Source organism: Monodon monoceros, unplaced genomic scaffold (genome assembly GCF_005190385.1).
Source record: "Monodon monoceros isolate NGI ecotype Baffin Bay Population unplaced genomic scaffold, NGI_Narwhal_1 Super_Scaffold_21, whole genome shotgun sequence".
NCBI classification, from domain to species: Eukaryota; Metazoa; Chordata; class Mammalia; order Artiodactyla; family Monodontidae; genus Monodon; species Monodon monoceros.
Genome location: NW_021703778.1, coordinates 68,021,370 through 68,034,018, shown reverse-complemented (window position 1 = coordinate 68,034,018; position 12,649 = coordinate 68,021,370). Strand labels below are relative to the sequence as shown.

The window sequence follows — 12,649 nt, the reverse complement described above, 5'->3', positions numbered from 1 at the left end:
CCAGGCTCCCTTCAGGCTTTCTGTGCTCCATCCACACTGGCATTCTTTCAGTTCCCGCACCAGACCTACTCCTAGTCTACTAGGGGGCTTTTGTAAATGCTGTTCCCATTTGGACTGTGCGTCCCTCTCTTCTTTCTCTTCTATTTCTACGATTTAACTCATAATTACCCTTCAGACCTTAGATGGAGTCTCAAAGCCTTAGGACAACCTTCCCCAACCTCTTTAAATTTAATTTTCCTATAAGCTCTTCTTGCCCTTTTTTCCTCTTTGGTAGTACTTACATTCGCCGCTGCCCTTTTGCATGTGACTGCAGGATTACTTGATTAATGTGTTTTCTTTACTAGATAGGTAGTTCTACGAGGAGAGGAACTGTATCTGTTAGTCGCACTGCAAAGGGGCTAGCTCCTCACCTAGAATGCTCAGTAAGGACAGTATTTTTGAATTGAAGGGTTGAATGAACACCCATCCATGCGCCGGGCTCCCTGGGTCGGATGCGTCACACTTATGTCGCGCGCGGTATACGTCACTTCCTCCCGGAAGACACTTTCGCTGAGAACCACTCAGATTCCTGTCACTTCTCAGAATCCCTCCGTGGTGGCCATGGCTCTGCCACCCTTCTTCACCCCGGGTCGCCCGGGCCCGCCGCTCCCGCAGCCAGCGGCTCCCGCTCCCTTCGGCTGTCCGCCACCGCCGCTACCCTCTCCGGCTTTCCCACCGCCTCTTCCCCAGCGGCCTGGTCCCTTTCCGGGGGCCTCCGCCCCCTTTCTCCAGCCCCCGCTGGCTCTGCAGCCCCGGGCCCCCGGGGAAGCCTCCCGCGGGGGCGGGGGCGGCGGCGGCGGCTCCTTCTACCAGGTGCCGCCACCGCCGCTCCCTCCCCCGCCGCCCCAGTGCCGGCCCTTCCTAGGGAACGACGCCGGTGAGCGCCCGCGGCCGCCGCCTCCAGGCCCGGGGCCGCCCTGGAGCCCGCGCTGGCCTGAAGCACCGCCGCCGTCCGACGTGCTTGGGGACGCGGCCCTGCAGCGCCTGCGCGACCGGCAGTGGCTAGAGGCGGTGTTCGGAACCCCGCGGCGGGCCGGCTGCCCGGTGCCCCCGCGCGCGCCCGCCGGCCCCAACCTGGGCGAGGTGCGGGCTCGGTTGCGCGGGTCCCTGCGCCTGGTGCGGCGGCTGCGCGACCTGGGCCATGCGCTGCGCGAGGCCGAGGCTGACGGTGTGGCCTGGGCACAGCTGCATGCGGAGGCACAGCCGCTGCGCGCCGAGCTGGCCGAGCGACTTCAGCTCCTGACCCAGGCAGCCTATGTGGGCGAGGCGCGGCGCAGGCTGGAGAGGGTCCGGCGCCGCCGGCTGCGGCTTCGCGAGAGGGCCCGGGAACGCGAGGCCGAGCTGGAGGCGGAGGCCACGCGGGCAGCGGAGCGCGAGCAGGAGATTGACCGCTGGAGGGTCAAGTGCGTGCAGGAGGTGGAGGAGAAGAAGCGGGTAAGAGCAGCGGATGCACACGGGAGCAGGGGTAGTGGTGTTTGACACCCGATGGGGCTTGAGGCTTTGCACTGTCATTCCTCAGGGCTAAGCCTCTTTTTCCTCATCCGTAAAATAAAGAGATAGTTTGCCTTTCCGACCTCATATTTCCGTATTGGTTGCGTGTTAATGGTGTACAGTACATAACACAAATGCTCTAGGTGCGCTGCAAAGCCCCATAAATACAAAGTATAGGATTGCATAGTGGTTTTGCAGGGATGACAGATTTGTTTTCTGCTCCAGCGTTCTGTCCACTTAGTAACATTCACGACGAACAAGAATCTGGGTCCTTGCGTCTTGTCCTGCTCTAGGTGATTTTAAGAATACAAAAAAAGAGAACTTGGGGCCTTTTCTCAAGGAACATATACCCTAATTGGCTGATGGGGCACTAGTGATGATTTTCCCAGGATTCCTTTATTTACAAGTTCAACAATATCCCAAGTTCAACGATGGTATTTTTGAGCACTTACTCAAAACCTTGTAACAGTCTGAGAGGTAGGCAGTATTATCCCAATTTTACAGATTAGGAAATTGAGGCATAGAGAGGTTAACTTGCCAACAGTCACACAACCGGTTTGTGGCAGTTTCACTCCTGATTTGAGCCCAGATTGCTCGATTCCAAAGCCTACTGATCTCAAGTTTTAACTTAAGTAGAGAGCCAGGGTGAAACTGGAAATCAGTCAAATAGTTAAGGCATTCTCATTACTTTTGAATGCCTCTAGGGACTTCCCCTCTCCCTCCACTCTCCACAACCAGCGGGTACAGGCTTGTGTCCTCCTTGTGTCTGCTACAGCCCTGGAGTCTGATCCAACTCCCCTCTAAAGTATATTGATGGCAAGCTTTGTCTTCACACCTCCAGGAATATATCAGCGCTTTAAAGGAGAGTACTTGGAGGCAATGCCTTAACCTAAGGGAATATGAGTCAGTTCACCAGACATTTAATGTGGGCCCATTATGGCAGGCCCACTGCTGAGTGCTGGAAGTAGGGGTGAATAAGACATAGTGCTTGTCCTTGAGGGGCTTAGAGCACCATGGGGGATCATGTCTGTATAGCATGGTGTGTGTTAGGATTTCAACTGTAGGTGCTATAAAAGCCCAGAGAAGGAATATCTAATCCACTGGGGGAAGGTATCAAGGAAGGCTTCCCAGATGATATGGTGACATCTCAGCTGAGTCTTGTAGGAAATGTCAAAGCTAAGTGAAAGCAACATGTGCAGTTCCAGAAACAAAAGAGTGAAACAGCATGGTGTGTCTGTAATGGTGAAACTATAGTGCTTATTTGACAGATGGGAAAGAGAACTTTTAGGCAAAAGGATCCTCCCTACCACGCACTGTGAGGGTACTGGAGACAGAGTCCTGTGAGTAGTGACTTGAGGAACCAGGGTTATTTAGCTTACATGTGAACCAACTTAAGAGTAAGATTGGGTCTTCAGATGTTTAAAAGACTGTCATATCAAAGAGATCCTTGAGACTTTAGAGCATCAGGGCACAAACCGTGGTTAGGTTATCACTGAGAACATTGTAGAGTCCTAGGCCTTTCCAACTCCATTCTTTATCTTCCCTGCTAGTCTTTGGATCCAGGAGTCTGCATTTTTAATAAGAGAGCCCCAACTTAACAAGGTAAGTTGGAGGCAGATGTTCCTTGAACCACACTTTGAGAAACTCTGAGGAAGAAACAAAGGCAAGAGCCCACATGGAAGCTGCAGAGAAGATAATCCCTTGGCTGGACCAATGTAGAGAGGAGTTGTGCATGGCTCAGGAAATTGGGATGTAGATCCAGTAGAGTCTTTCTTAACCTTGGGACTGTCTGATCCTCTGAAATCTCACGGCCAGGCAGATTTTCTCTGCTGTAAGGTTGTTACTCATAAGGTTCCATACTGGGTCTCATGGGCTCTCTTTCTCATCCAGGAGCAGGAACTTAAAGCTGCTGCTGATGGTGTCCTATCTGAAGTGAGGAAAAAACAAGCAGACACCAAAAGAATGGTGGACATTCTTCGGGCCTTGGAGAAATTGAGGAAACTCAGGAAAGAGGCTGCAGCAAGGAAAGGTAACCATGGCTTTGCATTTCTTTCCATTCTTTACCCTAGCCCCCTCCTCCCCAAAATTGTTGAAGGAAAAATGCTTGATACTTCATTATTTTCACCAAGTAGGGTAACTAAGCTTATCAGCAGTACCTCAGAACTTTGGAAGTAGAAAGCCTCAGGAGATATTTATCCCTGGTAGCCAAGATTGAAAAGGATGTGGGAACCCACCGAACTGTCTTCCTCTTTTTTTTACTTTTTAAAAAATATTTATTTATTTATTTTTGGCTGTGTTACTTGCACATGGGCTTTCTCTAGTTGTGGTGAGCGGGGCTACTCTTTGTTGCGGTGCATGGACTTCCCATTGCAGTGGCTTCTATTGTGGCAGAGCACCGGCTCTAGGCTCACAGGCTTCAGTAATTGTGGCACGTGGGCTCAGTAGTTGTGGCTCGCAGGCTCAGTAGTTGTGGCTCGCAGGCTCAGTAGTTGTGGCGCACGGGCTTAGTTGCTCTGAGGCATGTGGGATCTTCCTGGACCAGGGATCGAACCCATGGCCCCTGCATTGGCAGGCGGATTCTTAACCAATGTGCCACCAGGGAAGTCCTGCACTGTCTTCCTCTTGACTCATTGCCATCCCAGGCATTCCTGGCCACACTTTTCTGAGTGAGGTTGGCGTGGCTGGTCAAGCCCATATACCAAGGTGAAAGCTATTCTATCTTTACTTGGTGCTTCAGAAGGTGTCGAAAACTTAGCATGCTCCTTCATATACATTTCAAACCTGAAACATTGATATTTGTAGAGGTGTGAATGGTTGGACGGGGCAGGGAGTGCCCCGCAGACTGCATGGGTGTCCCTGGCTTACCTGCAGGTCACTTTTGGACCCAGAGAACCTCAGTGGTCTCCTCTTGCCTCTAGAGGGAGCACTGGTTTTCTAGAAGTTCCCCAGTTGTGCTTTCCTGCCTGCCTGGATCCTTGCTCTTGCCAGTCTGTTTGTCTGGAGGGCCTTCAGTACCATCTTTGCCATTTTTAGCTCTCACTATCCTTCAAAAGTAAATACAGTAAATTCCATCCTTCCCCGATCTGGGCTGAGGTGACCTACTGCTCCTTCTCATTTGCACCTGGCTTGAACAACATGCTGCCTTATTTGGTAGGCTGTAGGCCATTGACATTCACCAGGGATATTTGAGAGTACACAAATTAGCAAGTACCACAATAGCAAATGATCTGCCCTGTGTGGTTTAAAATATAATTGAAAACTGCAGCTCAGATCCTTAATAAAATGTCACTGGGACATGTGCATTCAGTCAGGCTCATTCACTAGCTAAATGATTAACTTCTACATGCCAGCCTCCAGACTGGCTGATTCAGATTCAGGTCTCAGAATCAGATGACCCCACAAAGCATTCATGAATCAGAGGGAGTTTGCATCTACTGTGTCTACCTCTATCTCTTCCTTATAATAATGCAAAACCTGAGGGCTACTATTTCATATTCCCCTACTTCATGTCCTCCGTGAGCTGAGTGTTCAGTAAACTTACGCCAAGTGAATTTATTGTACAACACAATTTCTATTAGTCTGCCTCACTTTGGTCTGAAAGAAGGAAGAAATTTTAGGAGAAATTAAAATCTAAAATAAGCAGGCTCTGGAGTTAACTGACTTGAATGTAAAACGATTTAGTATCTAGTAACTGGTTTTGTTGGATACTTAAAAAGAGCAACTTTCTAAGTTCTCTCACTGTGCTGAGAAAATGAAGCTGGTTATGTAAGCAGGGCCACATCTCAAAGTGTCTTATTTGCTAGGCTAGACTTCTCACCTATGCTTAAAGCTGAGTGGAACCATTGGAAGATTTTAAGCAGAGATGACAAAGATCAGTGCTGGCAGAGTAGAGAAAGGTTTGGGGCTTCTAGGAGGGAGGAAAAAAGAGAGACTGATAGGGCTGTTGCAGTCTGGGCAGGGATAATATGGGAGTGTGAATTAAGAGTCAGATAGTGAGCTGCAGAAAAGTAAACAGATTTAAGAGATGTGAGTAGAGTGTGTGTGTGTGTGTGTGTGTGTGTACATATAAGTAAATAACTTGGGGGAACTCAGCATGTGGGAGCTGAAGGAAAAAAATGACTTTCAGGTTCTAGCTTGATCTATTGAATGAGTGATGATACCATTCTAATTGACCAGGAAAACAAGAGGGGGAACAGGCTTGGGGCCGATGAGTTCAGTTTGGGACCTGTTATGTTTGTGGTGCCTGTGGTACATCCTGGATAAGAGTTTATCAGCATGTTGCTGTAAGTAGGGATGACCTTGAGGAGATTGTGTGGTGTGAGATGAGGCCCAAAGACAAAATCCTAGGGAATGTCAAAATCAAGATGGGTAAGGAGGAGGCCACAAAAGAGATCAAGAGAGGTCAGAGATAGGAGGAAAGTGTAGACCCCTTACTTTTTCTGGAAAGTGGCAAATGCTCAGAGAGATTGCATAATATTGGGCAGGTTACTTAAACTTCTCTGTGCCTTGGTTTTTCCTCACCTGTAAGAAGGGAATAGTGATGGTACCGATCCATGGGGTGTTGCAATGATTAAATTAGTAAACATGCATAAAGTGTTTAAAACAGTCCTGGCGGGCTTCCCTGGTGGCGCAGTGGTTGAGAGTCCGCCTGCCGATGCAGGGGACATGGGTTTGTGCCCCGGTCTGGGAAGATCCCACATGCCGCGGAGCGGCTGGGCCCGTGAGCCATGGCCGCTGAGCCTGCGCGTCCGGAGCCTGTGCTCCGCAACAGGAGAGGCCACAGCAGTGAGAGGCCCGCGTACCGCAAAAAAAAAAAAAAAAAATCCTGGCATGTAGTAAATGCTGTATAAGTGTTTATTATTATTATTATCAAGTAATATAAAGATTAATAAACATCCATGGGAATTAGTACCCAACAGATTATTAGTGACTGGTGCTGGGTGCATTTCAGTGGAGTGGTATGGGTAGAAGCCAGACTAGACTAGATCAAAGAGGAGGAGATAATAAAAGCAGACAGTGAGTCCAGCTTATTAAAAGTTTGCCTGTGAAGAGAAGCAGGAGGGATAGTTAATGGCTTGAGGTCCTGCAGGAAGTAGGGAGATTCAGATGGAGGAATTAACTTAAGTGGAGAAGGACCCATTTTCCACTGAAATGAAAACGAAGAGGGCAAGGATGGGCAGTAATGCAGATGAGTAAAGTCAGCGGCAAAAAATTAAGGGATTTCCTGCCTGATAGCCTCTTTTCTCTAGGGAAAATGCTAGATGGTTTGCTAAGAGTAGAGAAGTAAGGCTTTAGGAGGGAAGTGAATGTTTGAAATAATTGTTGTGAGGAATGAGTGAGAGCCAACCAGAGACACATGGGAGTATGGCTGTAGGGAGGTGCCATTATGGGCTGAGCTGATGTAACTATACACTGGCACTAGGTCACATAATCAAATGAGTCTGCAGTTGGCAGGTGAGCACAGAGCACAGGTCTATTGGGGTTTTGCTTAATGGGCGACCACACGTTTTGGTGAAATCTGATATATTAGATTGGAGGTTTTAGTGAAGCTGACAGTTTCGGGTAGAAAGTCAGAGAAGAGAATAATTGGGTTTAAGACTTCAGAGGTGGAAACTTTTTTCTGATCATGCCAAGGTCCAAAGACTGCGTGAGGTCCTAAGGTATGGGTGGCTAAAGGGGAATAAAGGAGAAAGCATTGGTATCTAGGAGCTGCAGGAACTAGAGAAGTAATGGTAGAGGTGGAGGGAACCTAGATCATGTCGTTGCAGGGGGTCTGGAAGAGGATTGGTGGGGGGGGCGTTTCAGAGGGAGTGTGTCATGGTGGTCAGGAGGGATCCATGAAAGGCTGAGGGGAATGAGCGTGGGTGGTGCAGGCCAGCACACCGAGATGGGAGCATGCCACACCTTCTCAGGGGTCTGGAGGCACTTTGGGGCTGATGGCGTGTCTGTGTATTTTTGCTGTACTGAGAGATTTTAGTACTTGCAGCAGAGATTGTATGACCCAGAAGCCTAAAATATTCACTGTCTGGCCGCTTATGGAAAAGGTTTGCCAATCCTTGGTCTAGGTAAAGAAATGAAACAAACCATGAAATTACTATGAAACAACAAAGTGACAGCTTACATTTCTCAGTGCATAAGAATTTTGTGTGTATTTGGAAAATAATTGGCAACTTAGTAGAAGATGGATTTGAGTTGTAGAGTTTCCATAGGTGGGAATGAGTAGATGAAAACTTGTTCAAGCCAAGAAATCATGACAAAATGATCTGAAGGAATGTTAGCCTCGGAGATGAAGATAGGAGAGCGAATTCTGCAACTACTTAGCTGCCGTGGTTGAGGGAAAAAAGAGTCAGACCTCCAAATCAGGGTGACCAACCATCACATCTGTCCCAGAACACTGGGTTTTCAGTGCTAAAACTGGACAAATGGAACATTTGGTCACCCTGCCCTCAGCAGCAGACTGTGAGGTTATTGTGGTTGGTTAAGTGTATTTCTTCCTCACTGTCCAAGTGTGCGCTCTCAGAAGTTCAGACTCAGTCAGAGGAAAAATTGTTTATTAGTTGGGTCTAGGAGTCTGTGCTGTAGGCATTTCACAGTGAAGAAGTAAAAGACAGTTCCTCCCTTTAGTAGAGGAATTCTCCAACTGAAGGATCAAAACCATTAAGAAATAAGCAAAATCAAAGGTTAAGTAGTGTGATACAGAAAGAGGAGTTAGTGAAAGTCAGGAGTGAAATTAATTGAAGACTCAAAAAGATCAAATTGAGACTTGAAGGCTGGTTGGAATTTGTAAACTGTAACCAAATTCATACTGTAAGTAGGACTTTGAGTCTGTTCATTAGAACATGGATTTGGGGATAAGAAAAAGTTGTATCTAAAATGTCATTTGCATCTCTTTGCCCAGGGGTCTGTCCTCCAGCCTCAGCAGATGAGACCTTTGAGCATCACCTTCAGCGACTGAGAAAGCTCATTAAAAAACGCTCTGAATTATATGAAGCTGAAGAGAGAGCCCTCAGAGTTATGTTGGAAGGAGAACAAGAGGAAGAGAGGAAAAGAGAATTAGAGAAGAAACAGAGGAAAGAAAAAGAGAAATTTTTACTACAGAAGCGTGAAATTGAGTCCAAGTTATTTGGGGATCCAGGTAAGTTCCTCTGTAACCAGTGGAGAAAAGAAAAATACTAGATTGACAGCTCTTTTCCTCATGGATGATCTCCACCTAAGCTAAGAGGTGGTAGGCGACAAATTGGAAGGATCCTTTAGGATTTGAATTCTAAACTATATCCTGGAAATCAAGGGTAAAGATGAAACACATTTGATCATATTGTATAATCATAGACTAAGTCACTTTGCCTTGAGAAATATGCTGTACATATGAAGCATGATGACATGGTATTGTGCCTTTTCTTTTTCAGATGAGTTCCCACTTGCTCACCTCTTGCAGCCTTTCCGGCAGTATTACCTCCAGGCTGAGCACTCCCTGCCAGCACTCATCCAGATAAGGTCAGAAGGGCATTCTCCATGTTTTCCTTCCCTTAGGTAGCAAGAAGCAGTTGACAAAGTGCTTATGTTGTTGAGGTCTATTACTATATCTTTTTTTTTTTTCCTTATGAGTTTATAGAATGTTTCCAAGTTTGAAGCATGCCACACACGTCTTGTTTAGTCCTCATCAGTTCTTGAGAAGTAGATGTCCCTATTTTAACAGGTGAAGACACTGAAACTCAGGTTGTGACTTGCCCTCTGTATTATCCCATGCTATAGCTGTTATGTTGACTTAAATCATTGACTTCCTTTTCCTTATTCTCTTCTACTACTAAACAGACCAAGGAAAAGAAACCCTCCCTGTATACTCACCTGTGGAGACTGTTAACAAAGACCCACACTGACTTGTGAGTTTTTACAGGTCAAAGCCAAGAGAGCTAGGAACAAGGAGTCTCACCTTAATCTGCAGTTACTAATGAGCTGGGTAAAGTTTTCAGTTCTGAGTCTCACTTTCCTCACCTACAAGGTGAAAATGATGGACTAGACTGTGGCCTTCAAATGTGAACAGTAGTACCCTCCCAAATGTAATCTTTTGAAAAATCAGTTTGTATAACAATGAATGAATGGGTTCCACAGGCAGTTTAAATGTGTTATTGACTGGAAGCACTTTGTTATTTCTAGACTTCCCAAAGCATCTACTTGGGGCCTAAGTGTCTTCAAAGCCTGATTTGAAAAACCACTGAACTAAGTGCTCTCTGAGGATCCTTCCAAGGTCCAACAGTACTCTTTAGCGCTGTTCTGGGAAAAGTGTATTTCTGGTTAATATACAAGTTTTAGCCTTTAAATATATTACAGTGGGTTCTCGTTATTTACAGCAGCTATATTCTATAAAACTGCAAATGCTGAATTAGAGAATACTGAATTGCTGCTCCTGAAGGAAATACAGAGCTAGGCTCCTGTGAGCCTTTGGCCACGACATTTTCATCAACTGATCAATACCTAACCTTGTCTTTCTTTTTAAAGACACCTTATTTAATACATACTGTTGATTCATCAACATTGAACTCATAGCTAATGGCACTATAACTCATGCCTGAAGGTAGCTTATCTAACATACATGTGTTCTCCATGAGGCATATCACAGCCTTCTAATGCTAGCTATAGCACTCCAGCACTGTACTCGGGAGCCATTTTAAACAGCAAAATGCCAATAGAGAGCACAAAAATTTGAAGAATGTGGTACTAAACAGACTACAGAAAGGATACTTGTTTACAGTAGGGGAGCTGAAAACAAGAAGGCAGAGTGTCACCTTGTTCCACCACAGTTGGGAACATGCCTTTTGGTGACTCAGATTTTTCACTGCTCTGTGCATGTTGGCAAGTAACCAGGGAAGCACCATGAGTAATGATTTGTGGGTTACAAATAAATTTTAGTGAATAGCCAAATTTGCAAATGCAGAATCTGCAAATAATGAGGATCGACTGTATATTCATTATTTGGTTATCCATAAAATATAAGTTATTTGGCGTTTTTTCCCACTTACATATATGTACATTTAAGAAATAGTCTTTTGCATAATTTCTAGAAATCAAGTTCTTTAATGGACTCATATCGGTCATTTGAAAGCAAAGTCCTGTAATAGAATATTTAGTTGCTAACATAGTGCTTGGAATGAAACAAAAATAAACAGTTGTTCTGTAATGTTCTCATTAAGGCATGATTGGGATCAGTACCTGGTGCCATCTGATCATCCCAAAGGCAACTCCGTTCCCCAAGGATGGGTTCTTCCCCCGCTCCCCAGCAACGACATCTGGGCAACCGCCATTAAGCTGCATTAGTAAAGATGCTCCAGGAGTGTCGTCCGGCCAAGGCTCTTTCCAGCTCTAAGTATTAGTGACGCTGCCATCTTCTTGTACTGTAGTATAAATCGCAACCTCTAAACTCCATGTGGCATTGCCCTACCCAGAAGTTATGTTTTCCTTCTGTTCTCTGTCCTGGCCAAGGTGCCTCTTTTTTTTTTTTTTTTTTTTTTTTTTTTTTTTTTGGTGCCTTTTTTTTTTTTTTTTTTTTTTTTTTTTTTTGCCAAGGTGCCTCTTGAATCAGGAGATTAATATGGTTCCTCAGGAAAGGACCTAGGTGAACTGAGGTTTTTACGACAGGCAGTGGCCTTGGTTCATGAAATTTGCCTCTGTTTTGAGGGGCTTGGTCCAGATTGATTTATAAGTTTACTCTTATCTTTCTTGTGTGGTGATGGATAAGTATACGCTATACACTCATACCCTTGACACAGGTGTGCACTGGGTAGATTTAGCAGTCCCTTCCCCAGTACTCCTTGTTAAAGCAAGCTTGATGCAAAACCTCCTTACCTTTCTTACCCAGAGAGCCTCCTAACTTCCAGGAAGAAAGGTCAGAAATGCTTTATCTTCAGTTTTGTGAATCCCACTTTTGGTGCAGCTGGAGAGGCTGGGCTGCCAGAAAAGCTGGTGGCCTTGTCTGGTAGTCAGGTGGAGAACTTGGAAAGCCTGAAGAGTACCTGTACCCAAACTGGATTGTGTTTTAATGGATGATGGCTGCATTTTCCCCATATTAGAAGGATCCTAATGAAAGCACCTGCTTTTTAAGTTCCTAGAGGTCTGGTTGTTCAGAATCTGCAAGGATAAAAATTAATTTCCTTATGGGAGTGGGACCTTGATTAACCTCACTCAGTCACATTGTGGGAGCTGGTATAGTGGAAATTGTGGAATTTTCTTAGGAACTCAAGCTTCCAAAAATATACATGTAATTTAAGCTGGGGGGAAAAGCAGATAAAAATAATAAAATTTATTTTTTTATACTCATTAATAAATGCTGTTGTGCCTGGAGATGATCAGTCATATAACATGTCAGGTTTTTTGTTTTATTTTGTTTTCCTTTTTGCCATTTATTGTGTTATTTATATTTCCAAAAAGCTAAATAAATATCATTTTTAGTTTGAGCCTTTGCCCCCAATTTGTTGCCTCCCAAATCACTACACACTCTTTCACATTGATGAAAGACATTTACTGCAAAGTTCAAATTTATTAACTAGGCATTTGCTACCGGAAGGTGAATCTCAAGCACCAAACTTTTTAGGCGGTATCCAACTCTGGATAAGCAGGAAAGGACGTCTCAACTTTGGAAGTGATTTCATGTACTTGGAAGCTCTTGGATACAAGATGCTAACACATTTGTCCCTTTTTTGTTGTTTCATTTGCACTGTTTATATGTTATGCATTACAGAGTTAACAGAGTATGAGGGCCTCTAAAGTGTTTCTAAGCTCATAAACCTCAGAATCTGATGTGATTAGCCTCACATAACCCCGTAGGCCTGTGTGCCCTTTTGTTATAAATCTCCACCATTTTCTGATGAGATGCAGGAAGAGTAGAAATAAAAGATGAATTGTACAATGTATGTTTGGTGTCCAGACAGCCTTGCCACTAAGGTACCTGCATGGATGGGGTTAGGGAGTGTGGAGCAGGGACTCAGGAAAACTCAGGCAGCAGAACCCAAGGAAAAGAAAGCATTTAACCTCAGGTGGAAAAAACCATTCCCTCTTCCTTCTCATTCAGCTTCTGCAAAGTTTTAATAAAGTGAGCATTATTTTTATTATTTGTTTGGTCTTTTGT

General features: G+C 45.2%; 1 protein-coding gene across 1 annotated transcript; it reads left to right on the top strand.

Annotated features, from left to right (window-relative positions):
• Positions 1–593: 593 nt before the first annotated feature.
• PDCD7 (programmed cell death 7) lies at positions 594–11,006 on the top strand. The gene is made up of 5 exons (XM_029239785.1): positions 594–1,473; positions 3,421–3,559; positions 8,429–8,665; positions 8,937–9,024; positions 10,719–11,006. Exons 1-5 carry the CDS (start codon positions 601–603, stop codon positions 10,840–10,842), a joined length of 1,461 nt encoding a protein of 486 aa, XP_029095618.1. The 5' UTR covers positions 594–600; the 3' UTR covers positions 10,843–11,006.
• The last annotated feature ends 1,643 nt before the right edge of the window (positions 11,007–12,649 follow it).